This window comes from Lutra lutra, chromosome 11 (assembly GCF_902655055.1).
Source record: "Lutra lutra chromosome 11, mLutLut1.2, whole genome shotgun sequence".
NCBI lineage: Eukaryota > Metazoa > Chordata > Mammalia > Carnivora > Mustelidae > Lutra > Lutra lutra.
In genome coordinates this window covers 31808783-31834416 of record NC_062288.1, presented here as the reverse complement: position 1 = coordinate 31834416, position 25634 = coordinate 31808783, and the positions used below count along the sequence as shown (strand labels likewise).

Below are 25634 nucleotides of genomic sequence, written 5' to 3'. Positions count from 1 at the left end.
GTCTATTTTCGTGTGTGACATAAGGAAATGGTCCAGTTCCATTCTTCTGCACATGGCTGTCCAATTTTCCTAACACTGTTTAAGAAACTTTTTTTTTCCATTGGATATTCTTTCCTGCTTTGTTAAGGATCCCTTGACCATAGAGTTGAGGGTCCATTTCTGGAGTGTCTGTTATGTTCCATTGATCTATGTGTCTGTTGTTGTACCAGGGCCATGCTGTCTTGATGATGACAGCTTTGTAAAGAGCTTGAGGCCTGGGATTGTAATGCCTCCTGCTTTTCTTTTCTTTTTCAACATTCCTTTGCCTACTCAGGGTCTTTTTTGGTTTCATACAAATTTAAGGATTGTTTATTCTAGTTCTGTGAAAAACACTGGTGGCATTTTGGTATTTTGATCAGGATTGCATTCAATGTGAAGATTGCTTTGGGTAATACAGACATTATAACAATATTTGTTCTTCTAATCCCTGAGCCTGGAATGTTTTTCCATTTCTTTGTGTCTTCAATTTCTTTCATAGGTGTTCTATAGTTTTCAGTACAGATGTTTTACCTCTTTGATTAGATTTATTCCTAGGAATCTTCTGGTTTTTTGTGCAATTGTAAATGGGATTGATACCTTGATTTCTCTTTCTACTGCTTCACTATTTATGTATAGAAATGCAACAGATTTCTGTATGTTGATTTTATATCCTGCAACTTGGCTGAATTTGTGTGTCAGTTCTAGCAATTTTTTGTTGGAGTCTTTTGGGTTTTCTACAGAGAAAATCATAGTCATCTATGAATAATGAAAGCTTGACCTCTTCCTGGCCAATTTGGGTCCCTTTTATTTCTTTTTGTTATCTGATTGTTGAGGCTAGGACTTCCAGTACTATGTTGAACAATAGTGGTGAGAGTGGACATCCCTGTTGTGTTCCTGATCTTAGAGGAAAAGCTCCCAGTTTTTCTGGTTTTTCCCCATTGATGATGATATTAGCTGTGGGTCTTTCATATATGGCCTTTCTGATGTCATGGTATGTTCTTCTATCCCCACTTTCTTGAGGGTTTTTATCAAGAAAGGATGCTGTATTTTGTCATATGTGTTTTCTGTACTTATTGAAAGGATCCTTTCTAATATTTTTTTGATTTTTTAATTTTTAATTTTTAATTTTTTATTAACATATAATGTCTTATTAGCCCCAGGGGTACAGGTCTGTGAATTGCCAGGTTTACACACTTCACAGCACTCACCACAGCACATACCTTCCCCAGTGTCCATAACCCAACCACCCTCTCCTTGCCCCCTCCCCACGGCAACCCTCAGTTTGTTTTGTGAGATTAAGAGTCTCTTATGGTTTGTCTCCCTCCCAATCCCATCTTGTTTCACTTTTTCCTTCAGATCCTTTCTAATATTCATGTGGTCTTTCATATTGATTGATTTGCAGATATTGAACTATCCCTGAAGCCCAGGAATAAATCTCACTTGATTGTGGGGAATAATTCTTTCATTGTACTGTTGAATCCAGTATGCTAATATCTTGTTGAGAATTCTTGTATCCATGTTCATCAGGGATATTGGTCTGTAATTCTCCTTTTTAGTGGGATCTTTGGTTTTGGAATCAAGGTAATGCTGGCCTCATAGAATGAGATTGGAAGTTTTCCTTCCATTTCTATTATTTTGGAACAGTTTCAGAAGGGTATTAACTCTTCTTTAAATATTTGGTCAGCCCCCTACACTCTTGTTTCTTGGGGGATTTTTTTTTTCTAATAGTGATCTTATATTTGAAGAATCTCTTTTTTTTAAATTTTTTTAATTTTTTTAAATTTTTTTTTCAGCGTAACACCACACCCAGTGCTTGTTTTTGCACCACACCCAGTGTTCCATGCAATCCGTGCCCTCTCTAACACCCACCACCTGGTTCCCCCAACCTCCTATCCCCCACCGCTTCAAACCCCTCAGATTGTTTTTCAGAGTCCATAGTTTCTCATGGTTCACCTCCCCTTCCAATTTCCCCCAACTCCCTTCTCCTCTCTAACTCCCCTTGTCCTCCATGCTATTTGTTATGCTCCACAAATAAGTGAAACCATATGATAATTGACTCTCTCTGCTTGACTTATTTCACTCAGCATAATCTCTTCCAGTCCCGTCCATGTTGCTACAAAAGTTGGGTATTCATCCTTTCTGATGGAGGCATAATACTCCATAGTGTATATGGGCCACATCTTCCTTACCCATTCGTCCGTTGAAGGGCATCTTGGTTCTTTCCACAGTTTGGTGACCGTGGCCATTGCTGCTATAAACATTGGGGTACAGATGGCCCTTCTTTTCACTACATCTGTATCTTTGTGGTAAATACCCAGTAGTGCAATTGCAGGGTCATAGGGATTTTTGATTACTGATTCAGTTTCTTTGCTGATTATGGGTCTGTTCAAGTTTTGTATTTCTTCCTGTTTCAGTTTTGGTAGTTGGTATGTTTCTAGGAATTTTTCTATCTCTTCCTGATTGTCCAATTTGTTGTTGGCATAGAGATGCTCATAATATTCTTTGAAATTGTTTGTATTTCTGCAGTGTTGGTTGTGATCTCTCCTCTCTCATTTGTAATTTTATTCGTTTGTCCTTTCTCTTTTCTTTTTGATAATCTATCAAAAAATTTATCAATTTTGTTAATTCTTTGAAAGAACCAGCTTCTAGTTTCATTGATCTGTTCTACCAGGTTTTTAAAAAAATTTTATGTCATTTGTTTCTGCTCTAATATTTATTGCAGCATTTTTTATTTTGGTCTGACTCATTTTTAGGTCTTCATCTCTGCAGCAAGTGTTTCTATGGTGTCCTCTATACTTCTTTTAAGCCCAGCTAATATTCTTTTTTTTTTCTTTTTTAAGATTTTGTTTATTTATATGACAGACAGAGATCACAAGTCGGCAGAGGGGCAGGCAGAGGGAGAGGGGGAAGCAGGCTCCCTGCTGAACAGAGAGCCCGATGTGGGGCTCGATCCCAGGACCCTGAGATAATGACCTGAGCCGAAGGCAGAGGCTTTAACCCACTGAGCCACCCAGGCACCCCCCAGCTAGTATTCCTATGATTATTTTTCTAAATTCTTGTTCAGATAGATTCCTTACATCTGTTCTGAGAAACTCCCTGGTTCTGGTTTCTTCTTGATCTTCTGGGGAGAGTTCTTCCATCTTGTCACTTTGTAGGTTTCCTGTTCCTGAGAGTAATGCTCTATTAAGAAGCAATCATACACTGTCCAGGGTCTGGTGCATTAGGAGGTGTTTGTGGTGTATGCTGTGTGCACTGCTGTTGTGTTTTGGCTGCTTTTTCTCATAGGTCTGTCCTCTGTAGAGTTCCTCTTTGGACAGTGGGGTCTATTTGGAACTTTAACTAGGTGTGTTTTGATTTATTTGTTAAAATAAGCTATTTAGGGAAATGTCCAGGAAAACTGCAGCAAAGCCCCATCCTCAGCTGGTCAGCTCCATGAGGTCCTCCCTGGGGACGTGGTCCAAATTGTCCCGAGGCTGTAGGAGCACCTTAATACTTGGTTTTATTTATTTATTTGTTTTTAAAGAATTTATTTATTTATTTGAAGAGAGAGACACAGCAAGAGAGGGAACACAAGCAGGGGAAGTGGGAGAGGGAGAAGTGGGCTTCTGCCAAGTAGAGAGTCTGATGCGGGGCTCCATCCCAGGACACTCGGATCATGACCCTAGCTGAAGGCAGCTGCTTAATGACTGAGCCACCCAGGCATAAATCCTTTGTTCAAAATCAGTGGGAATAAGTGCCTGTCAACTCCCTAAGTCCTACCCCTGTCTGGACTCCATGGTGTCCTGGATCATGTGGTTATTTGAGAAAGGGTTCAGCTAGAAAGAAGTAGCTCTCATATCTCATCGCCTGACTTCATATAAAAGGCATGCTTGACTCTTTTTTTTTTTTTTAACATTTTATGTATTTCCTTGAGAGAGAGAGAGGCCAAGCAAAAGAGAGAGAGTACAAGCAGGGGAGAGGGGCAGTGGAATAGGGGTAGAGGGAGAGGGAGAAATGGGTTCCCTGCTGAGCAGTGAGACCCACGAGGGGCTCAGTCCCAGGACTCTGGGATCATGACCTAGCAAAAGGCAGGCATTTGCTAACTGAGCCACCCAGGGGCCCGAAGGCACACCCAACTCTTTTTTTTTTTTTTTTAAGATTTTTTATTTATGGGGCGCCTGGGTGGCTCAGTGGGTTAAGCCGCTGCCTTCGGCTCAGGTCATAATCTCAGGGTCCTGGGATCGAGCCCCGCGTCGGGCTCTCTGCTCAGCGGGGAGCCTGCTTCCTCCTCTCTCTCTGCCTGCCTCTCTGCCTACTTGTGATTTCTCTCTGTCAGATAAATAAATAAAATCTTTAAAAAAAAGATTTTTTATTTATTTCTGTGTCAGAGAAAGAGAGAGAGGGGAGAGCACAAGCAGGGGGAGTAGCAGACAGAGGGAGAAGCAGACTCCTTGCTGAGCAAGGAGCCCGATGTGGGACTCAACCCCAGGACCCCGGGATCATGATCTGAGCCAAAGGCTGATGCTTAACTGACTGAGCCACCCAGATGTTCAGGCACGCTCTACTCTTAAAGAGCTGTGTGCTTTGTAGAAAATCCCATATTCACAGAGATTTAAGTTCACTGAACAACATATATGTCCCGTTCAACTAACATTGATTTTAAGGTTTTTTTTTAGGTTTCATTTAATTTGTAAATTGATTTAACGGTTCTGTCAGTGTTATAAATGGTTCTCTAGTGTTTAACATATTTAAATCTATTGGTATGAAAATTTTGAAGAAATAGATACTTTCTAGTCCCTGTGCACGTATATCCAAGCCTGCAGTTTTTACTCCCAATCACAAAGGCAAAGGAGTATCATTGGCCCTCCCCACCTCTGCATGCAGGTCTCTGATGATCTTATAAAACTTATTTTCCCTTTCAAGGCTGGGTGCGGTATTCATTTTAAATTGATTTGATGTAAGAGCGCATGGCAGTAGAGATTGGTCAAGTTTGTAGTTTCTGTTGCGTTTACCACAACTTAGAGAAAGCACTACAAACTCCTTTGGCCAAAACATAAGATACTGGTGGGCCAACCGTAGTCAAGCCTAACATAAAATAAATCAGATGGTAAATATTAAGTTGTAAAAATTTTACCCTGTAGGAATGGATATTATTTTGATATTACAAATAGTAACTACCATTTATTGAGCATTAATATGTCAGGAAAGTATGTATTATCCTTCTGAAATGTAGGTATTATTTTATTTAACACAGGAAGAAATTGAGGTTCTGAGGACTTGTTTAATTTGCTGAGAGCAACAACATGTAAATGATAATCTTGATGGTTAAACAGCATTTCTCTATTAGCTGAAATACTTGGCAAAATCTTGTGTGTTAATTGATTTTTCTGTATACTGGAACATCAAGCAAGTCAGGTGACAAACTCTTCATGTCAGTATTTATTAAAGAACTATTTAATATGTATTGATGTCTGTTCTAGTTAAGTTAGGAAAATAGAAAGTTAATCTTTTAGTAACTATGTATTGCTTCAGATACTATTTATTTAATAAAAGGAGCCACAGGCTTATGGCTGGAGACCTCAGTTTTAATCCTCACTCTGCCATGAAGTTTTGGTGTGCTTTCAAACTAATTTCATAAGTTCTCTGGTTAGCAGTCATGATAAAAAAGAAATGTGGCCCAGTCTGGAAGCTTCTTTGTCCCTGTGAGGCCGAGGCTCTGCTCTCTAACAAGGGCAAGAAGGAGGAACGGGAAGGAACCCAGTCACAGCAAGGTTTCTTGTCCAGTAAGCAGCCTCAGATGAGTGTGCTCTCCACCCAGAGCCAGGGCAGCAGCTAGAGGGCACAGGCAAGGGGAACCACCACACACTGCCTCCACTGAGAGAGATGGCCAGTAGTCTAACCTTCTAGAATGTATTTCCACTCCCTCAGGTGGCAGAAACAGAGGCCATTACGAGTGCTAGCAGCTTGAGATACACCATGCTAACCAAAATAACACACAAAGCCTCTGAACAGGAAACTGCCACTGGAAACACAGCTCACAAAAGTAGGCCAGGAATTTCAGGCTAAGCCCATACAAGGTAACCACTTGTTAAAAGTTAAAGATTTAAACAGGACCTTTTCTCCTAACATACCAGACAAAATGTCCAGGATACAGTAAAATATCACTTGCCATACAAAGAACCAAGAAAAGCACAGCTTCAATGAGAAAAAAAAGCAAAAAACAAACCCAAAAAACCAAGAAACAAAAAACAATGAACTGACACACTGAGATAAATCACATATTAGAATTATTGGACATGGATTTTATAAACAGCCACCATAAAAATGCTTCATGAATCAATTACACATTCTCTCGAAATAAAAGAAAAAAAATAGGCAATATCAGCAGTGAAGTAGAAAGTCTAAAAACAAGGTGAAATAAAATGAGAAAACAGAAGGATACAACAGCAAAACTTGGGGTCTCGGTCTCCCTGAGTGGTCATGATAGACCACTTAAAAGAGAATCTGTACCTGGAGAGAGAACTTCGGAATTCATTGAACTCTGAAACAGAAAACGAAAAGAGCTTCAGGGACCTGTGGAACAATAGCAGAAATTCCAACATTTGTCACCAGTGGAGTCTCAAAAGAAGAGGAGAAAGAGAGGCAGGTGGAAGGAGTATTGAAACTAACCCTAAATTAAAACAGATCTAAGCCTTCAGTCCAAGAAAATAATATGCCAAAAGGGCACATTTGGGGTGGCAAATTCTGCTTCCTTTGAGTTGTTTTGAGACATCAGGCAGGTCTAGTGCATAACTGGGTTATTGCTTTGGGTACTAAAGGTAGGTACATGTGGCACCATATTTGCACATAGAACATGATTAATAAATGCTCATTGCCTTCACCCACCTATTCTTCTTACTGGGCGAGGGTCTTTGCCTGATTTCCTGCATGCCAAACACGGACACCACTTTTGTGGCAGAGAGAAAGGGTTTTATTACAGGATGCCAAACAAGGAGGTGAAAATTTCTCAAATCTGCCTCCCTGAAGGGCTGTCTTGCGGTGTATTTAAGGTTAAGGGATTAAGATATCTCAGGGTACTTAGGTTGGATGGAATAAGCTGAATGGATCTAAGGAAAAGGAGAAGTGTCCTCCTTTTCAAGCATGTGCATTCAGGAATCCTGCCTTCTCATGGGACACATGTTCATTAAATGTCAGCCTGAGAATGACAGGGGTGGAGGTGGGGAGACTGCGGGGTGCATTATCAAAGAGGTTCCTTTTTTCACTTTTGACCTCTTTTGTGCCTCCTGTAAGAATTCTTCCCGAGTTGCTCTCATCTCAGCTGGTCTTACCAGTGGTCTGTCAACTTCTGCATAACAGGCTCCTAAGGCAATCAGATTAACCACAGTTTCCTCACAGTAGTCACACATTTGTTAACTCAACATCGAGTTTCATTCTTAAATCTGTCACAGCTCTTTTTATGTTAACACACAGCAAAAGAAAAGTGCTGTTAAAATCAAAACAACTTTGTGCTTTTTACTGATACTCCTTGTATAAATGAGTCTGCAAATGCCTCTAAATTACCTATTGAAAGAGTGTAATACTGGGTGCCTGGGTGGCTCAGTGGGTTAAAGCCTCTGCCTTCAGCTCAGGCATGATCCCAGGGTCCTGGGATCTAGCCCTGCATAGGGCTCTCTGCTCAGCAGGGAGCCTGCTTCTTCCTGCCTCTCTGCCTACTTGTTATCTCTGTCCATTAAATAAATAAAATCTTTTTTTAAAAAAATTGTAATACTGTTTAATTCAAACTTTATTACTAATCGCTTGCATGTAACCCTTTAGTGTCTGACTTGACATAGGCATTCCAGGGACAAATAGTAACAGAGTCCTTTGCCTGTGCTAGTTGATCCCATTTTCACAACAGGGCCCTCCAGGAGCACATTCATACGTCAGTGCCTGGTTGAAGATCAAGAGAAGTTCACGCTCCTTCCTGTCCGTTAATTCAGGCTTTGCCACCATATGGACTCAGCTTTGAATCTTAGCTATTTCACTCATTAGCAAATTAGTTTAACTTTTTCGCCTCTTCATTTCCTTATATACAGAGTGGGGAAAAATAATACCTACCTCACTGTGCAGCTGAGAAGAGTAAATGAGATCCCGTGTATAGAATCCACCCAGGACTGTTCCACAGAATAAATGCTCAGGAACCAAGCAGAAGGATCATGGAGTGAGCATAAAATAAAGATCTCCCTGGTGGCTGAGGACACTGTTTTGCTCAAGAGCACCAGCAAAGGGGAACTCTTTCCTTCCTCTGGCCGCCGGGGAAACCTTCTTGAAATCGAAGTACCGCTCTGTGCTTGATCCTCTGCATTTTTCTGGTCTCCCACCTTGACACTTCCAATCCAGAGAGCAATTAGCAATTGCTGTGTTCAGCTCATACTGTCTTTCCTTTATGTAATTAATGCCTTTTTTCTCATTTTGTTTATGATTATCCTATATACCTCCTTTTCTGAACTTGAAGATCTCCCCAAAGCCCCAGTTTTATTTCTTCAGATGAAGATCCATGAGGAAGTTGGTGAGAAAATAAAAACGTTTAAATATTGCATACCATCTCAGTCCAGAAAGAATTTGAGGTGCTAACAGTGTGACTATGTGTACTTAGAACATCATGACCAGAGATGAATGAAAGGCAGACTTTATTCTATACATACGTTAACATACACGGATCATTGGTGTATATACTTGTTTTTATTTTACAAAAGATAAAAAATTTTTAAGTGATCTGAAATTGCATTTTTCAACAGATACTGTCTTCGTTTACTGATAAAGAACTCTTGGCATATGCAAAAGCTGGAGCAGTAGCTGAAGAGGTCTTAGCAGCCATCAGAACTGTGATTGCTTTTGGAGGACAAGAGAAAGAACTTGAAAGGTTTGAGTTTTTTATTTTAAGTTGCTAGTAATTTTAAATTGTTTCATCATATATGGCCTTCAAATTGATAGTATTAAGTATAAGGGTGTGTGGGTGTGTATGTGTATTTTTAAGTAGCTTCCAGGATATTATACAGCTTAGCTAATATTCTGGAAAAGTTGTAATAATCTTCTTATATTTGCTAATTCAAAAGATTTTCTAGAATGTTCTAGATGGGTAGTGAAAATAAAATAGTTTCTTTTTTTAGTTATTTTTATTAACATATAATGTATTATTTGCCCTAGGGTACAGGTCTGTGAATCATCAGGCTTAAACATTTCATAGTACTCATCATAGCACATACCCTCCCCAGTGTCCATAACCCAGCCACCCTCTCCCTACCACCCCACCCCCAGCAACCCTCAGTTTGTTTTTGAGATTAAGAGTTTCTTATGGTTGTCTCCTTCCTGATCCCATCTTGTTTTATTTTTTCCTTCCCTACCCCCACAACCTCCCGCCCTGCCTCTCAAATTTCTCATATCAGGGAGATCATATGATAATTGTCTTTCTCTGATTGACTTGTTTTGCTCAGCATAATACCCTCTAGTTCCATCCATGTCATCGCAAATGGCAAGATTTCATTTCTTTTGATGGCTGCATAGTATTCCTGTGTGTGTGTGTGTGTGTATCACTTCTTCTGTGTGTGTGTGTGTATACACATACGTATATATGTATGTGTATATATATAATATATATATTATATATGTATGTGCATACATACACACACATATATGTGTGTATGTATGTATGTGTGTATATATATGTGTGTGTGTGTGTGTGTGTATGTATATATATATAAAACTTCTTCTTTATCCATTCATCTGTTGATGGACATCTAGGTTCTTTCCATAGTTTGGCTATTGTGGACATTGCTGCTATAAACATTTGGGTGCATGTACCCCTTCAGATCACTACATTTGTATCTTTAGGGAAAATACCCAGTAGTTCGAATGCTGGGTCATGGGGTAGCTCTATTTTTAACTTTTTGAGGAACCTCCATGTTTTCCAGAGTGGCTGTACCAGCTTATTCCCACCAACAGTGTAGGAGGGTTCCCCTTTCTCCGCATCCTCGCCAACATCTGTTATTTCCTGACTTGTTAATAAAATAGTTTCTTAAGGCTGAAACATATTTGATATCTGATGATAATTTTTCCCCATTAAGTCAATTCATGGTTCTCTAACACTAAATGAACATTTTGTATAAGATTAAGGGTTACTTTTTTAAAAATTATTTTTTGTTACTTTTTAAAAAACTTAACATAAAATATATTACGTGTTTCAGGGGTACAGTCTGTGATTCATCAGTCTTATACAATTCACAGCATTCACCATAGCACATACCCTCCACATGTCCATCACCCAACCACCCCATCCCTTCCACCCTCCTCTCCTCCAGCAACCCACAGTTTGTTTCCTGAGATTAAGAGTCTCTTATGGCTTGTCTCCCTCTCTGGTTTCATCTTGTTTCATTCTCCCCCTTCCCCTATGATCCTCTGTCTTGTTTCTCAAATTCCTTATATCAGTGAGATCATATGATAATCGTCTTTCTCTGATTGACTTATTTCGCTTAACATGATAGCCTCTAGTTCCATCTACCTCATTGCAAATGGCATGATTTCATTTCTTTTGATGGCTGCATAGTATTCCATTGTATATCTATACCACATCTTCTTTATACATTCATCTGTTGATGGACATCTAGGCTTTTTCCATAGTTTAGCTGTTGTGGACATTGCTGCTATAAATGTTAGGGTGCACATGCCCCTTCGGATCACTACCTTTGGGGATACAATTTTTTCAAAGATTTTATTTATTTATTTGAGAGAGAAAGAGAGAGCACACAGAAGTAGAATGGAAGAGAGAAGCAGACTCCCTGCTGAGTGGATAGCCCGATGTGGGGCTTGATCCCAGAACCCTGAGATCATGACCTGAGCCGAAGGCAGATGGTTAACCGACTGAGTCACCCAGGTGCCCCTCTAAGGATACATTTTATTCTGTAGTTTTTTTCTCCTCTTGCTGGGGCTCCTCATCAGTAGGGTTGTGCTCCATGATTTGGAAGACAAAAATATAACTAAAAAGCACATCTGTACAACAATTCAAAATCTTTATTATGTGTTGCTTAGTATTTTTTTTTTAGAACTGTCCCCTTTTATTAAATTTCTGGGAGTGTCAATGGTTAATTTAGGGCAATATGTAATATTCATCAGATCCATTGATTTCTAAACAGTGACAGACTTTATTGAATATATGTGATAATTGATATATGTTATAATCTGTTATATATATATATATATAATATGTTATAATCTGATATAGTATTTTAATGTTATGAATATACGAGTATTTGGATATTAGGAAACACTAAACTATTTTGTTTGGAACATTATACATTGTTGGTAGAGCCATAAGGAAAATAAGGACATTTTGATAAGTCAGAATGATAGTTACCCTTGGGGAGAGGAGGTGTGGGTAATAAGAGTGAGACACATAGTGGGGGTTTCTGTAGTTGTGGTCGTATTCTATTTCTTGACCTCAGTTGTGGTCAGCTGAGTGACATGGTGTTCACTGCATAATTATTTTTTATACTGTACCTGTGTGTTTTTAGTATACTTCTGTTCATATGATATATTTCATACCCACAAAGGTGTCCTCTGAGAATAATTTGTGATGGCTAAGCTCCATAGTTCAAAGGAGAGTAATAACTATGTTCTCTGTCAGTTCCTTGCTTTTGCCTTAAAATATTTCTGACAAATAAAATGAGAAATCTTGCTTAAGGGTCAGGCAAGCATCCAATCAAATATAGTCCTTCCTCTTTGGAAGTTAAATTCTTTCAAGGTGGGGGAGGGGAAGGGTAAAGACAACCGCAGATAACAAACTATCTAATATACCAGCTGGGCAAATGTTATTTGGGGATATAAAATATTCTTTTAGAGTCATAGAGGGTACTATTTAGAGAGGTGATTCAGAGACGTCTTCTCTGAATAGTTAATCTTTGAGCAAACAGATAATGAAGTTTTGAACTCAGATTCTTTTCCAGTTTTTCTCAGTGGAAAGGTAGACCAGAGAAAGACTATATCCACCAACATCGGGTGACAAATTAAATTTTCTACTTCTGCCTAGTTTCTGATTTCCTTATAGAAATGAAAACCTCTGGCCTCACCCTCAGGTACACTTAGGGCCTGAGTTTATTAAACTGTGAATGAGAGAGTGCGCTCTCTCCAAAACTGAGGATTTCACATTAAAAATGAATCTTAGTCCAATGAAACCATTAGGGTGTCCAGTAAAAGCAATGAAAAATTGCTGAAAATTAATTAAGCATCCAAAATAAGAATTTAGAAAAAGAACAGCGGAATAAAAGAAGTATAAGGAGGGAATAATAAATAACTGAATAGAAAATAAATGTAAGAAAGCAGAAGACTTAACAAATCCCTAAACCAATTCTTCAAAAAGAAAAATAACCAAGCATTTTGCAAATTTAATCAAGAATTTAAAAATGAATAAATAAGGACAAATTGCTACAAATTAAAAAAAAACTATTTTTAAGAAGTACAGGTTTATACCAATAAATTTTAAAACCCTAATGAAATAGATAATATCCTAGAAAAATATAGGCTTAAACTCTTACTTTGGAGGAAGAAAACTTGAGTAGATCTACAGTCACTAGAAGAATTGAATCCAAAGTTCCATGTTCTGCCCTTACATGCACAGCAAAACCCACAGAGTCCACAGAATTTTATAGACAAGTTCTCCCAAAACTTCAAGAAAGAGATGAAGCTATGTTATAGAAATTGTTTCAGAGAATGGGAAAAATATATATAGAGAGAAAGTTGTGAATTCATCTTATGAGGCCAGTGTAACTTTGAAGCTACAATCAGGCAGATATATGAGAAAGGAAAATTATTAAGCAGTTTTACCTAAAACATAGATGCAAAGGGTTTACATAAATTATTAGCTAAACAAATCCATGTGAAAATATCATAAGATTAAAAAAAAATCTTGAACTTACTAGCTTTCTCCCATGAGTGCAAAGATGGTTTAACATCAGGAAATCTATTAATATAGTTAAGCACATTAAGAGATTGAAAGGAAGAAATGTTTTGTATTGATGGGTGGGGGAGAAGCATTAATTACATATGATTTATGACAAAAACTCAAAGCTAGGAGTAAGAATTTTCTTAATATAAAGTATAAATCAGAGATACATAAGGGAACATCATACTTAAGGTGCAACATGCAAAGCATTCCTTAAAATAATGAATGAAATGAGTATATCTGCTAGCATTTTTTCCTATTTAGTGTTATCCAGTAGATAACACCCACTGGAACAAATAAGAGTAATAAAAATAAAACAAAAAAGGTGGAAGACTTAGGCGATCTGAAGAGAGGGGGCTCAGTTGGTTGAGCATCTGCCTTTGGCTCATGTCCTGATCCCAGAGTCCTGGGATCAAGCCCCACATGGGGCTCCCTCCTCAGTGGGAAGCCTGCTTCTCCCCCTGCTTGTGTTCCCTCTTTCTTTCTGTCTCTGTCAAATAAGTAATAAATAAAATCTTTTTTAAAAAGTAAAAAAGAAGAGCTAGAAGGGTTGGAAAACAAGAAGGAAAATTGTCATTATTCACAGGTGGTATGATTGTATGCACAGAAATTCCAGTATATTCTGCAGCTTAACAATGCTCAGTGAGCTCTCTGGGCATCTAATCACAATTCAGAGAAAAATCCTGTGAAACCAGCAATGAATGATAAGATAATAAACAGAATTCCATTGATTCTAAGGTGCACATTTTTCTCTCATGATGCTGAAATTAAGATAAATCCTACAATCAGTGCCATCTTAGAATTGCCATGAATCTGGGTTGAAATTGATTCTTATTGGCAGGATTTGCATTTGCTTCTGCCATTCCCTGGGGATGGTATTGACCTGAGACCACCTGACATGAAATTCTTTGCCTAGCAATTTTTGAACCACACCAGGAGTGTGAATTTATAGTTCAGACCTGCGTGAGTATCATCTGTGGTTCAAATTCTCAGGGAGTTGTTTTCTCCTCCCTTTACTTGAAGCCAGGGTTGAGATGTACGAGTTCCCCTGCAGTCACTCTCCCTGGGGTATGTGCTTATTATACTGAGGCTATAGCCCTTTGGGTCCCAGCTGGAGATGGAGTGTCCTACTAAATTCCTTAGTGCTACATAAAATAATAGAATAACACTAACTCCTCCCAATTAATGATGTCCTAAATTTGATGAATATGATAATTTTAAAAGGAGATTATTATTAGCAATAAAAATTATTATTATGTATGGGATATAACATTAGTAAGGAGGGAAAAGACATCATGGAAGTTAAGTCCAGGCTTCAGAAATTACATAAATCTGATCATTTTAGTTCAGTAAAAGTTTAAATGAATGAAGGCTTTTTTTTTTTTTCCTGAAGAAGATGGGGATTAAATTTTTATTTGGGGATTAAATTTTAATTCTAAGAACAAGCAAATTAGGGGCACCTGGGTGGCTCAGTGGGTTAAAGCCTCTGCCTTCAGCTCGGGTCATGATCCCAGGGTCTTGGGATGGAGCCCCACAACAGGCTCTCTGCTCAGCGGGGAGCCTGATTCCTCTCTCTCTGCCTGCCTCTCTGCCTACTTGTGATCTCTATCTGTCAAATAAATAAATAAATCTTAAAAAAAAAAAAAAAAACATGTCCCAGAGATATAAAAAAAAAAAAAAAGACTAAGCAAATGGGCACATCTAACTGTATTCCGAGATTGATTTCATGTGTGGCATCATTTCTTCAGAAGATATTAGTTATTGGGATATGTCTTTGAAAGGATATTCTACCCTGGCAAATTGGAAATCAGTTTTGTCTTTAAAGTAAGAGTAGATTCAGGACTACGACATGCTGGCCTCATTTTTTTTCCAGTTGGCCATGTCTTGGAAGTTCATTCATTCAGCAGATGGGGCCAGTGTCTACTACATGTACTGTACTATACTCTGGGTTTTCAATAGTTAATTGAAAATAGAAGAACTTTTCCCTCTAAGGATCCTTAGTCCAAAGAATAAGTTGGAGAAAAAGGGAAGAGAGGAAAGTAGAAAGGAAGATGAGAAAGAAATCACTCAAGAAATTAATGAAATTATCAGCTTTTTAAAATATGCAATGAAAGAATCAAGTAGTATGCTGATAAGGTTGAGGAGGGAAATTTTACTTTATTTTTTGTTGTTTAATTTTTTAAAGATTTTTATTTATTTATTTGACAGAGAGAATCACATGTAGGCAGAGAAGCAGGCAGAGAGAGAGGAGGAAGCAGGCTCCCTGCTGAGCAGAGAGCCCAATGTGGGATTCGATCTCAGGACCCTGAGATCATGACCTGAGCCGAAGGAAGAGGCTTAACCCACTGAGCCACCCAGGCGCCCCAGAAATTTTACTTTAAATATGGCAGATGGGGAGGTCTCTCTGACAAGGTTTCATCTAGGCCGAGACTTGAAGGAAGAAGAAGAGCCTACCCTGGTGGGATTAGGGATGAAAAAGTCTTCCAGATTTCCAGAGGTGGCAAAGTTCGGTATGTTCTAAAAAATAACATAAGGCTTGTATGCCTGGAGCTAAGTTGAGTGAGGAGAGATGTAGAAGAGAGGCTGTTGAAGGCAGTGGGGGCCATGAAAGAATTAGGATTTGACTCCAAGGGCACAGGAAAGTGGTTGAGGGTCTTAAACAAAGGAATGATGTTTTAAGATCATTTCTATCTGTGATTGGTTTGGTGAATGTAGGAGAGCAGTTAAAAAAATAGATAGATAGATAGATAGATAGATAGATAGATAGATAGATAGATAGATAAGGCAAGGAGACCGGTGGAAAGGCTGCTGTTGTAGCCTGGCTGAAAAGTCTTTTACAGTGGCCTGACATGGACTACAGGCAGGAGAGGCGGCATAGGTACCTAGATTTCAGATGTAATTTGGAAGCAGGATTGCTAAAATTATTCTTAGGCCAAATGCAAGCCTTCAGTTTTCTTTTTAGTTCTTTCCCTCCCTTTCTCTGCTTTTGCATGGACAAGTAATTAAGGTCTTAGTCTTTCTCTTACAATTAACAGGTGTAGGAGGAAGTTGGCTCTCTTGGAATGGAAATCTAACCAGAATTTAAAATGAGTTCAATTCCATAGTATAAGAATAGCTTTATTCTCCTTGATTTTAAAATGATATTTTTCTCCCTTGTGTATATCTTACCTCTTTGTATTGATTTCTCTGCTTAACTAAAATTGTTTTTTGCTCTTATGAGTGGTTGTTTGTATCACTAATAAATATTTTTCAAAATATATAAGAATTTTTTTCCCTAAATATCAGTGCTTTTGTTATATATCTTTAATCCATTTTAGGAACTGTGACTTTAATTACCATTCTCATACTAACACTTTTAATGGGTAGGTGATTTTAATATCTGGTTTTATAGTGTGGTATTTTTATCAAAACATAAATCAATAAGTCTGTATAAAAGTAGTATCATTGATGTCTCCTTCCTCCTTACCTTCTTCCTTTTCCCATTTATCTTGTATCTAAATTATTTTCTTCCTTGTTGCTTCTTCCTCTGAAACTGTTTCTTCTGGCTGCATGGTACAACAACATATCAGTGAAATGAGTTCTGCATTAGTCTCGGTAAGCAAGAACTAATAGAAAAGTAATTAACAAGAACTAACAGTAAAGGTGTGAGTCATATGCATTAAAGTTCCTTATTTGTAATTACTTATTGTTGATGCCTCCTTATACCTTTTGCCTCAGGTCAACTCAAAAAGTGGGAAATAAACAACCATTGAAGCACCTTAGTCAAAAATAATTTTTTTACACTAAGATTATAACTGGCAAGTTAGGAATACATGCTTTTACAGAGAGAAATTCTAATAGTGTGTTACTATTTTATCACTTTAAATTTCTGTTTAAATTTGGTCTGTTAGTGGGTAGAGTAGTCATGTACGTTTCATTTGGCAGACTTTGAACTGGTAGAGTAACTAGGTAAAAAAAAGTCACCAAGGCAAGAAAGAGTGCATGCCTTGACCTGAACAGAGCTCGATCTCTGTTGTACATTCCAACTCAGGGAGTGAATCCCCCAACAAAAATAATATAATACTACCCATTTGTATAGTCATGCTTTTATAGGTCAAAGACCTCAAAATACTAATTTTATATGGAAGTAAGTTCTTTCTACAGTTTATGAACTTCTGCTTTCCACAAGGCAATGGTCTGAGTTCCCAGGGAGATGTGATTAAGAGGATAAAGACAGGTTTAAGACTGTTATAATCTGTCCTATTTCTCTAATAATTTTACCTTGATTCTATATTTACAAAGATTCTTCTTAAGAGAAGAGACTTGGAGATAAACTAATGGGGCCCACATTAAAAAAAAAAAAGAATCTTCCTTACGTTTCAGTGATTTATAGGCTTTGTGTTGAGCACTTTCTAGCCTTACATCTGCTTCTTATTATTAAACTTAAAAGGCATGCAGATTTTATTTATTTATTTTTTAAAGATTTTATTTATTTATTTGACAGAGAGATCACAAGCAGGCAGAGAGGCAGGCAGAGAGAGGAGGAAGCAGGCTCCCTGTTGAGCAGAGATCCCGATGCCGGGGCTCGATCGCAGGACTCTGAGATCATGACCTGAGCCGAAGGCAGCGGCTTAACCCACTGAGCCACCCAGGCGCCCGGCATGCAGATTTTAAAACATTTTTGTAGCTTCTCTTTTGTCTCGCCTATGGAATAATACAAGTTCTGGAAGTTTACTAAACATTATTTCACATATTTCACTATTGCTGAGGCCAGGGAAGAAATTTTAGAATACTTTCCCCCAGGTTATTTAATCTCTGTAGATAAGTAAGCCTAAATTTACTCTTCTATAGGAAGGGATTACAGTAGTGCTAACACCATAGGGTCAATGCATGAACAAAAGGAGAAAATACATGTTAAGCACCTCCCACAGGGTTGGGCACATTCTAAGTACTTAATAACCATCATGCTGTCTTGGCTCATTTCATATGATTTATGAGTAGATGTGATAGTTTTTGTTACTTCTCCCAGGTACAACAAAAACTTAGAAGAAGCTAAAAGAATTGGGATCAAGAAAGCTATCACGGCCAACATTTCTATTGGTGCTGCTTTCCTGTTGATCTATGCATCATATGCTCTGGCATTCTGGTATGGGACCTCCTTGGTCCTCTCCCATGAATATACTATTGGAAAAGTACTCACTGTAAGTGATGTTATTTTAAGAAATGAGTCTCCTGTAAAAATTGCAATGAAGTTGAGTGGTGTTGGCTTGAGTGATGTTAGAGAATGGGTATTGAAGAACTATTGAATAATACAAAGAGCTATGTACTACTAGATTAAAAAGTGGAAAGGAAATTACATGTATTGAGTGTCTTTTTTGCAGATCCCTTGCACAGTTTGTCTTGCAGCCTAAATAATGTTAACGTCACTAATCTCTATAGCATGAACTCTCATTTGTTGAGATGATTTCTTTGTGGCAGGCTCAATGGTAAGCATTTCATTTTTTATTTTCTGATTGACTAGTCACAATGACAAATGGCAAAATACACCATTTGTCTGTTTTTCAAATTCTTTTGAATGACAGCTAGTCCATCCTTGGAAAGTTATGGAAATATTATTACTCTTCCTTGAAGCATATTCTTTTTCTTTTTTTTTAAATATTTTATTTATTTATTCGACAGAGAGAGGGATCACAAGTAGGCAGAGAGGCAGACAGAGAGAGAGAGAGAGAGGAGGGGAAGCAGGCTTCCTGCTGAGCAGAGAGCCCGATGCGGGGCTCGATCCCAGGACCCTGGGATCATGACCTGAGCCGAAGCCAGAGGCTTAACCCACTGAGCCACCCAGGCACCCCCCTTGAAGGATATTCTATTTGGAGGTTCTCTGCCTTATAGAAATTTACAGAAGCACAGAAAGCTTGTCATTTGAGCTATCCTCTTTTATTTAAAAATGGTGAAAGAGTTAATAAACCAAGCTCAATCTGTATCATGATCTAAGAAAGTACATACTGTTAGAAGAGTCACTCAATTCCTTTGTCATAGGCTGAACACAAGTATATTGTTGGTGACCGTATTTTGTTGAGTCCCTTAAAACACTTCCCTTTTTTTTTTTTTTAAGATTTCATTCTTTTTTTTTTTTTTTTAAAGATTTTATTTATTTGACAGAGAGAAAGAGAGAGATCACAAGGAGGCAGAGAGGCAGGCAGAGAGAGAGGAGGAAGCAGGCTCCCCGCTGAGCAGAGAGCCCGATGTGGGGCTCGATCCCAGGACCCTGGGATCATGACCTGAGCTGAAGGCAGAGGCTTTAACCCACTGAGCCACCCAGGTGCCCCGAAACACTTCCCTTTTTTAGGAACCAGGTTTTTAATGTGGCTATAATAAATGTGTTGTCCAAAATGTGCAAGACTATTTACTTAAGAATGGCTTTTACCAAAAGCCTTCATTAGGATAGTAATGCTATTGGTGAGCCTAGGTTGGAATAAGAAATGTGTTCTACTTCCTTGTGATGTAGATACGCAGTTTCAATTTTTGTTTTCACTGATCCCAGAACGGCTTCACAAACTGGAAGCATGCAGAATATGAGTAAGAGCTTGGGATTTGAAGTCAGGCTGACTTGGCTCAAATTCCAGCCACTTATTATTCCAGCCACGTAGACTTTTCAAGTTTCTGCTACCTCTTTTGCCAAAAGGAAATGGCAGGAATACTTTGCCATAACTTTGAATGTAGTTGTAAGTTCCAACTGAGAAACTGAATGAAGAATCACTTAGCAAAATTTCTTCTGTATAAATTATAGGTAATTCCTGTGTGATTTAGAAAGAAATGAATAGTGATATTAGTTCTCTGTAACCCTGAAGAAAAACAACTTCATTTGGGCAAAATGAAAAAAAAAAAAAACAAAACCTATTTATCAGACCTCAGAGAGTACACAGTCTGGTAGAAGGAAAGAAGACAACCTGATCAAGATATAATGTTCTAGATGTGTGCTTTCTCATTTATAACATATTTTCGTATGTACAGTTTCACTCTAAGGTTTCCAGGTCAGGAAAACAGATGGAGTCCTGCCTAGTTTGGCAAATGAAGAAATCAAAGCCTGGAGACACTAGGAGAATTCCCTGAAGACATATAGCCAGTTAGGGCTTATCCAGAATTTGGACCTTGGTTTCTTGACACTCATTTTGATGTTTGTTTGTTTTATGCCCTGCTGATGATCTAAACCCAAATAACTAGCCATTAAATAAATATATATTCTATTATATTCTCGTTCCATGGAACTTGTTCCATTGCTTCACTGAGCAAGTAAGACTAATCCTGTATTGTCAATCAAAAAGATTTAAACTTTTAAAATGTTTTTAACACCCAGGACTCTCTAAGTTGGCTTGCCACTTTAAAAGCGAATTAGCAAATGATGATAATAATAATAATAATAATAATAATAATAATTAACTATGTTAGAAGAAAGATGTATGTACAAAATTGTAATAAATGCTAAGTAACTTGATGATTTTCCTTCACATCCCTCAGGTCTTCTTTTCTGTATTAATCGGGGCTTTTAGTATTGGACAGACATCTCCAAGCATTGAAGCATTTGCAAACGCAAGAGGAGCCGCTTACGAAATCTTCAAGATAATTGACAGTGTAAGTCTGGGCTAGCCATTTATCCATGCCAAAGTTTCTCTAATTAAAAGTCAATTTCTTTATTGCTTTATCCCACTCTCCACAAATGTCACTAAAGATAGCCGGTGTAACCTAGTCATCTTCTGAAACTGTGTTCTGTTTAGAAGCCAAGCATTGACAGCTATTCAATGAATGGACATAAACCAGATAATATTAAGGGAAATTTGGAATTCAAAAATGTTCACTTCAGTTACCCATCTCGAAAGGAAGTTAAGGTACGGTGATACCTGATTCATCAGTGATTCAACCATGGATTGGAGGAAGGGTTTCTGATACTTTATTTTAGTGACTTTTTTTTTTAAATGTATATGTGCCCCTAGTTTTGACTTGAACTGTCAGTTCACAGTCCCGGGATCTGTGCATTGCCCTTATGTTTATTTCTCATTTGTCCTGTTAGATTTTTTTTTAAATTTATTTTTATTATTATTATTTTTTAAAGATTTTATTCATTTATTTGACAGACAGACATCACAAGTAGACAGAGAGGCAGGCAGAGAGAGAGAGAGAGAGAGAGGAGGAAGCAGGCTCCCAGCTGGGCACAGAGCCCGATGCGGGGCTCAATCCCAGGACACTGGGATTATGACCTGAGCCAAAGGCAGAGACTTTAACCCACTGAGCCACCCAGGTGCCCCTATTTTTATTATTTTTAAAGACATCTCTTATTTTATTTTTAATTTATTTTTTTCTCACCATAGCACATACCCTCCCCAGTGTCCATCACCCGGCCACCGCATCCCTCTCACGCCCCTCCCCTCCAGCAACCCTCAGTTTGTTCCTGGGATGAAGAGTCTATTATGGTCTGTCTCCCTCTCTGGTTTCATCTTGTTTCATTTTTCCCTCCCTTCCCCTGTGATCCTCTGCCCTGTTAGGTCTTGAAGGGCCTCAACTTGACGGTGGAGAGCGGGCAGACAGTGGCGCTGGTCGGGAACAGTGGCTGTGGGAAAAGCACAACGGTGCAGCTAATGCAAAGGCTCTACGACCCCACAGACGGCACGGTGAGGCGGCTCATGCCAAAAGCGATGGTTCGGCGACCAGCGGTTACCCCGGGCCCATCTCATGTTCCAAATTGGCAATGCACGGAACTCACGCTTACTTTTTATTTCAGGTCTGTATTGATGGACAGGACATTAGGGCCATCAATGTAAGGTACCTTCGGGAAATTATTGGTGTGGTGAGTCAGGAACCTGTGCTGTTTGCCACCACGATAGCTGAAAACATTCGCTATGGCCGTGAGAATGTCACCATGGAAGAGATTGAGAAAGCTGTTAAGGAAGCCAACGCCTATGACTTTATCATGAAACTACCCAATGTAAGTCCTTCTCGATCACTGCCATGCTGGAGGTTCAAAGATTGGAATGCCAGCCTAATGCAGAAGAAGTTGGGAATCCACTATGCATTAGAGGAAACTCCTAAGAAGAGAAATCACGATGACTTCAGATTTTAAAGCTTGATCTAGCACCATCAATTCCTAGTAGGCATATTGATAAAAATTGGGGTTGGTTATTGCCGAGTTTTAAAGGAACTGGATCATATTGCCTGTGGGTTGTTTATGGGATTACTTCCCATCTTAAAATGTAGCTGACAGCTTGTTGTTTTGCTAACTGCCCCCCCCCCCCCACTTTATTTTCTGTGTTGTAGAAATTTGACACCCTGGTTGGAGAGAGAGGGGCCCAGCTGAGTGGCGGACAGAAGCAGAGGATCGCCATCGCTCGGGCCCTGGTTCGAAACCCCAAGATCCTCCTGCTGGACGAGGCCACGTCAGCCCTGGACACTGAAAGCGAAGCAGTGGTTCAGGTGGCCCTGGATAAGGTCTGTGAGCCTCAATTAAAACCAACCTAATTTGTAAGCATAGGGACATCCCTCTGTTAATTCTCCTTGAAAATTATTTTTTTAAAGATGTTATTTATTGATTTGACAGAGAGCGAGATCACAAGTAGGCAGAGAAGCAGGCAGGGTGGGGGAAGCAGGCTCCCCACTGAGCAGAGAGCCCATTGCGGGGCTCGATCTCAGGACCCTGCGATCATGACCTGAGCCAAAGGCAGGGGCTTAACCAACTGAGCCACCCAGGCGCCCCTTGAAAATTATTTTTTTTTAAAAAAAAGGACATTTCTCATGGCTCCTAACATGATCCTGTCAAGTTTCAAAATCACATCTCCAGTCCTCTTTGAATCTGTTCATTTCTATTTATTTCTCCATTTTTTTTTTTTTTAGGTAGAAATGAATAAACTTTCACTGAGAAAAACTTGCAAAATTTTAAAATTAAACAACGAGGTAGAGAGATTCAAATGAAAATTGGTCTTCGTTGTGATCTTGAAAACTTGGCTGTAGAGATAACCTCATTATTTAGGTTTTCTATTTTTGCTGTTGTCAATAAGAGGAAAATATAATGAAGGTTCACATTTAATTTTCAAGATGTTAAATACCCACTGAAGATCCTATAGGAAATGACCAAAATCTCTTGTCCTTGGGAAAGGGGAAGATAATTGATGTTGGAAACTTACGTGGGCCATGAAATGTCCTTGTCTGTCAACAGAGTCTGACCTTCCTGCAGTCCTTGATTTCACATGTCTCATTCCCCACATCAGATTTGAGAGCTTACACTGTGCTGGGCACTGTTTGCTTGGTCTCTGGCATGTATTGGTAATAATTTTTTTTTTTAAGTTTATTTATTTATTTATTTATTTGACAGAGAGAGATCACAAGTAGACAGAGAGGCAGGCAGAGAGAGAGAGAGAGGGAAGCAGGCTCCCTGCTGAGCAGAGAGCCCGATGCGGGACTCCATCCCAGGACCCTGAGATCATGACCTGAGCCGAAGGCAGCGGCTTAACCCACTGAGCCACCCAGGCGCCCTGTATTGGATAATTAGCCTAGCTCTGTGAGGACAAGGAATATGAAAATCTCTAAAGTTTTTAATTAAATTCCAGTTTGTTAACATACAGTATAATATTAGTGTCAGCTGTCAATATAGTGGTTGAACACTTTTTTTTGAGTATTGAGTTTTGTAAGTTCTTATTTTGGACACTAACTCTTCAACAGATACGTCATTTGCAAATATCTTCTTCCATTCAGTAGGTTGCCTTTTAGTTTTGTTGAATATTTCCTTCACTGTACAAAAGTTTTTATTTTTATGAAGTCCCAATAGTTTATTTTTTATTTTGTTTCCCTTGCCTGAGGAGAAATACCTAGAAAGAAATTGCTGCAGCTGATGTTATCTTTAACATCTTTTACTACCTGTGTTTTCCTCTAGGATTTTTATGGTTTCAGGTCTCACATTTAGGTCTTTAATCCATTTTGAATTTATTTTTGTGTATGCTGCAAGAAAGTGGTCAAGTTTGATTCTTTTGCATGTTGCTATCCAGTTTTCCCAACACCATTTATTGGAGACTTTTTCCCAGGGGATGTTCTTTCCTGCTTGACCAAGACCAGCTGACCATATAGTTGTGGGTTTCTTTCTTTCCTTTTCTTTTTTTCAGCTAATGCCTTTTTAATCATTGCATTATTTAAATGCCTTTAAATAGGTTGTATTTTTTTGAATTGACATATTATGTATTATTTGCTTCAGGGGTACGGGTCTGTGAATTTTCTTTTTGTTATCTGATTGCTGAGGCTAGGACTTCCAGTAAGTACTATCTTGAACAACAGTAGTGAGAGTGGATATCCCTGTTGTGTTCCTGACCTTAGAGGAAAAGCTCTGTTTTTCCCCATTGAGGATGATATTAACTGTGGGTCTTTCACAGATGGCCTTTGTGATGTTGAAGTATGTTCCCTCTAAACCTACTTTGTTCAGGGTTTTTATCATCAATGAATGTTGTCCTTTGTCTGAAGCTTTTTGCTGTGTCCATTGAAATGAAATGAAATGGTTATCTTTTCTTTTGTTAATGTGGTGTATCATGTTGATTGATTTGAGAATATTGAGCAACACTTGCAACCCAGGAATAAATCTCTAGTAATTGTGGTGAGTGATTTTTTTAATATATTGCTGGATTTGGTTTGCTAGTATTTTATTGAGAAGTTTTGCATCTCTGCTCATCATATTGGTCTGTAGTTCTCTTTTTTAGTGGAGTTTCGATCTGGTTTCAGTATCAGGTTAATGCTGGCCTCATAGAATGAATTAGGAAGTTTTCCCTCCTTTTCTGTTTTTTGGAATAGTTTGAGAAGAATTGGTATTAACTCTTTTTTAAATGTTTGGTATAAGTTCCTCTGAAGCCATCTGGCCCTAGATTTTGTTTTTTGAGGTGTTTCAATTACTGATTTGATTTCTTTGCTGTTATGGGTCTGTTCAAGTTTTCAACTTCTTCTTTCAGTTTTGGTAGTTTTTATGTTTCTAGGAATTTATCCATTTCTTCCAAGTTGTCCAGTTTGCTGGTGTATAGTTTTTCATCATATTCACTTATAATTGTTTGTATTTCTGTGGTGCTTGGTTTTTTTTTTTTTTTTTTTTTCTGTCGGTGATTTTATTTATTTGGGTCTTTTCTATCTTTTTTTTTTTTTTATAAGTTTTGCTAGTGGTTTATCAGTTTTATTAGTTTTTTCAAAGAACCAGCTCCTGGTTTCACTGACCTATTCTATTGTTTTTTTTTTTGTTTTTTGTTTTTTTTGTTTATTTATTTACTTATTTTTTAGTCTCTATATCATTTATTTCAGCTCTAGTCTTTGTTATTTCCTTCTTTCTCCTGGCTCTGGGCTTCATTTGTTGTTCTTTTTCTAGTTTCTTTAGGTATAATGTTAGGTTGTTTATTGAGATTTTTTTTTTTTGCTTCTTGACATAGACCTGTATTCCTATATAGTTCCCTCTTAAGACTTCTTTTGCTGTATCCCAAAGGTATTGGACTGTTTTGTTTTCATTTTCATTTGTTTCCATGAGTTTTTTTTTAATTTCTTCTTTGATTTCCTTGTTGACTCATTCATTCTCTAGTAGCATGTTGTTTAACCTCCATGTATTTGTAGTCTTTCCAAATTTTTTCTTGTGGTTGATTACTAGTTTCATTATGCATGGCCAGAAAAGGTGTATGGTATG

At 38.3% G+C, this 25634-nt stretch overlaps 1 protein-coding gene across 3 annotated transcripts in view; it reads left to right on the top strand.

The window, feature by feature from the left end:
* Positions 1 to 25634, top strand: part of LOC125080471 (ATP-dependent translocase ABCB1) — a 110130-nt gene that overhangs the window by 37005 nt on the left and 47491 nt on the right. For all 3 annotated transcript variants that reach the window (XM_047694337.1, XM_047694335.1, XM_047694336.1), the window contains 7 exons: positions 8775 to 8899; positions 17979 to 18150; positions 20465 to 20578; positions 20722 to 20832; positions 21487 to 21612; positions 21723 to 21926; positions 22256 to 22426. In XM_047694337.1, coding sequence (XP_047550293.1) covers positions 8775 to 8899; positions 17979 to 18150; positions 20465 to 20578; positions 20722 to 20832; positions 21487 to 21612; positions 21723 to 21926; positions 22256 to 22426 — 1023 coding nt within the window. The remainder of the gene's footprint in view (positions 1 to 8774; positions 8900 to 17978; positions 18151 to 20464; positions 20579 to 20721; positions 20833 to 21486; positions 21613 to 21722; positions 21927 to 22255; positions 22427 to 25634) is intronic.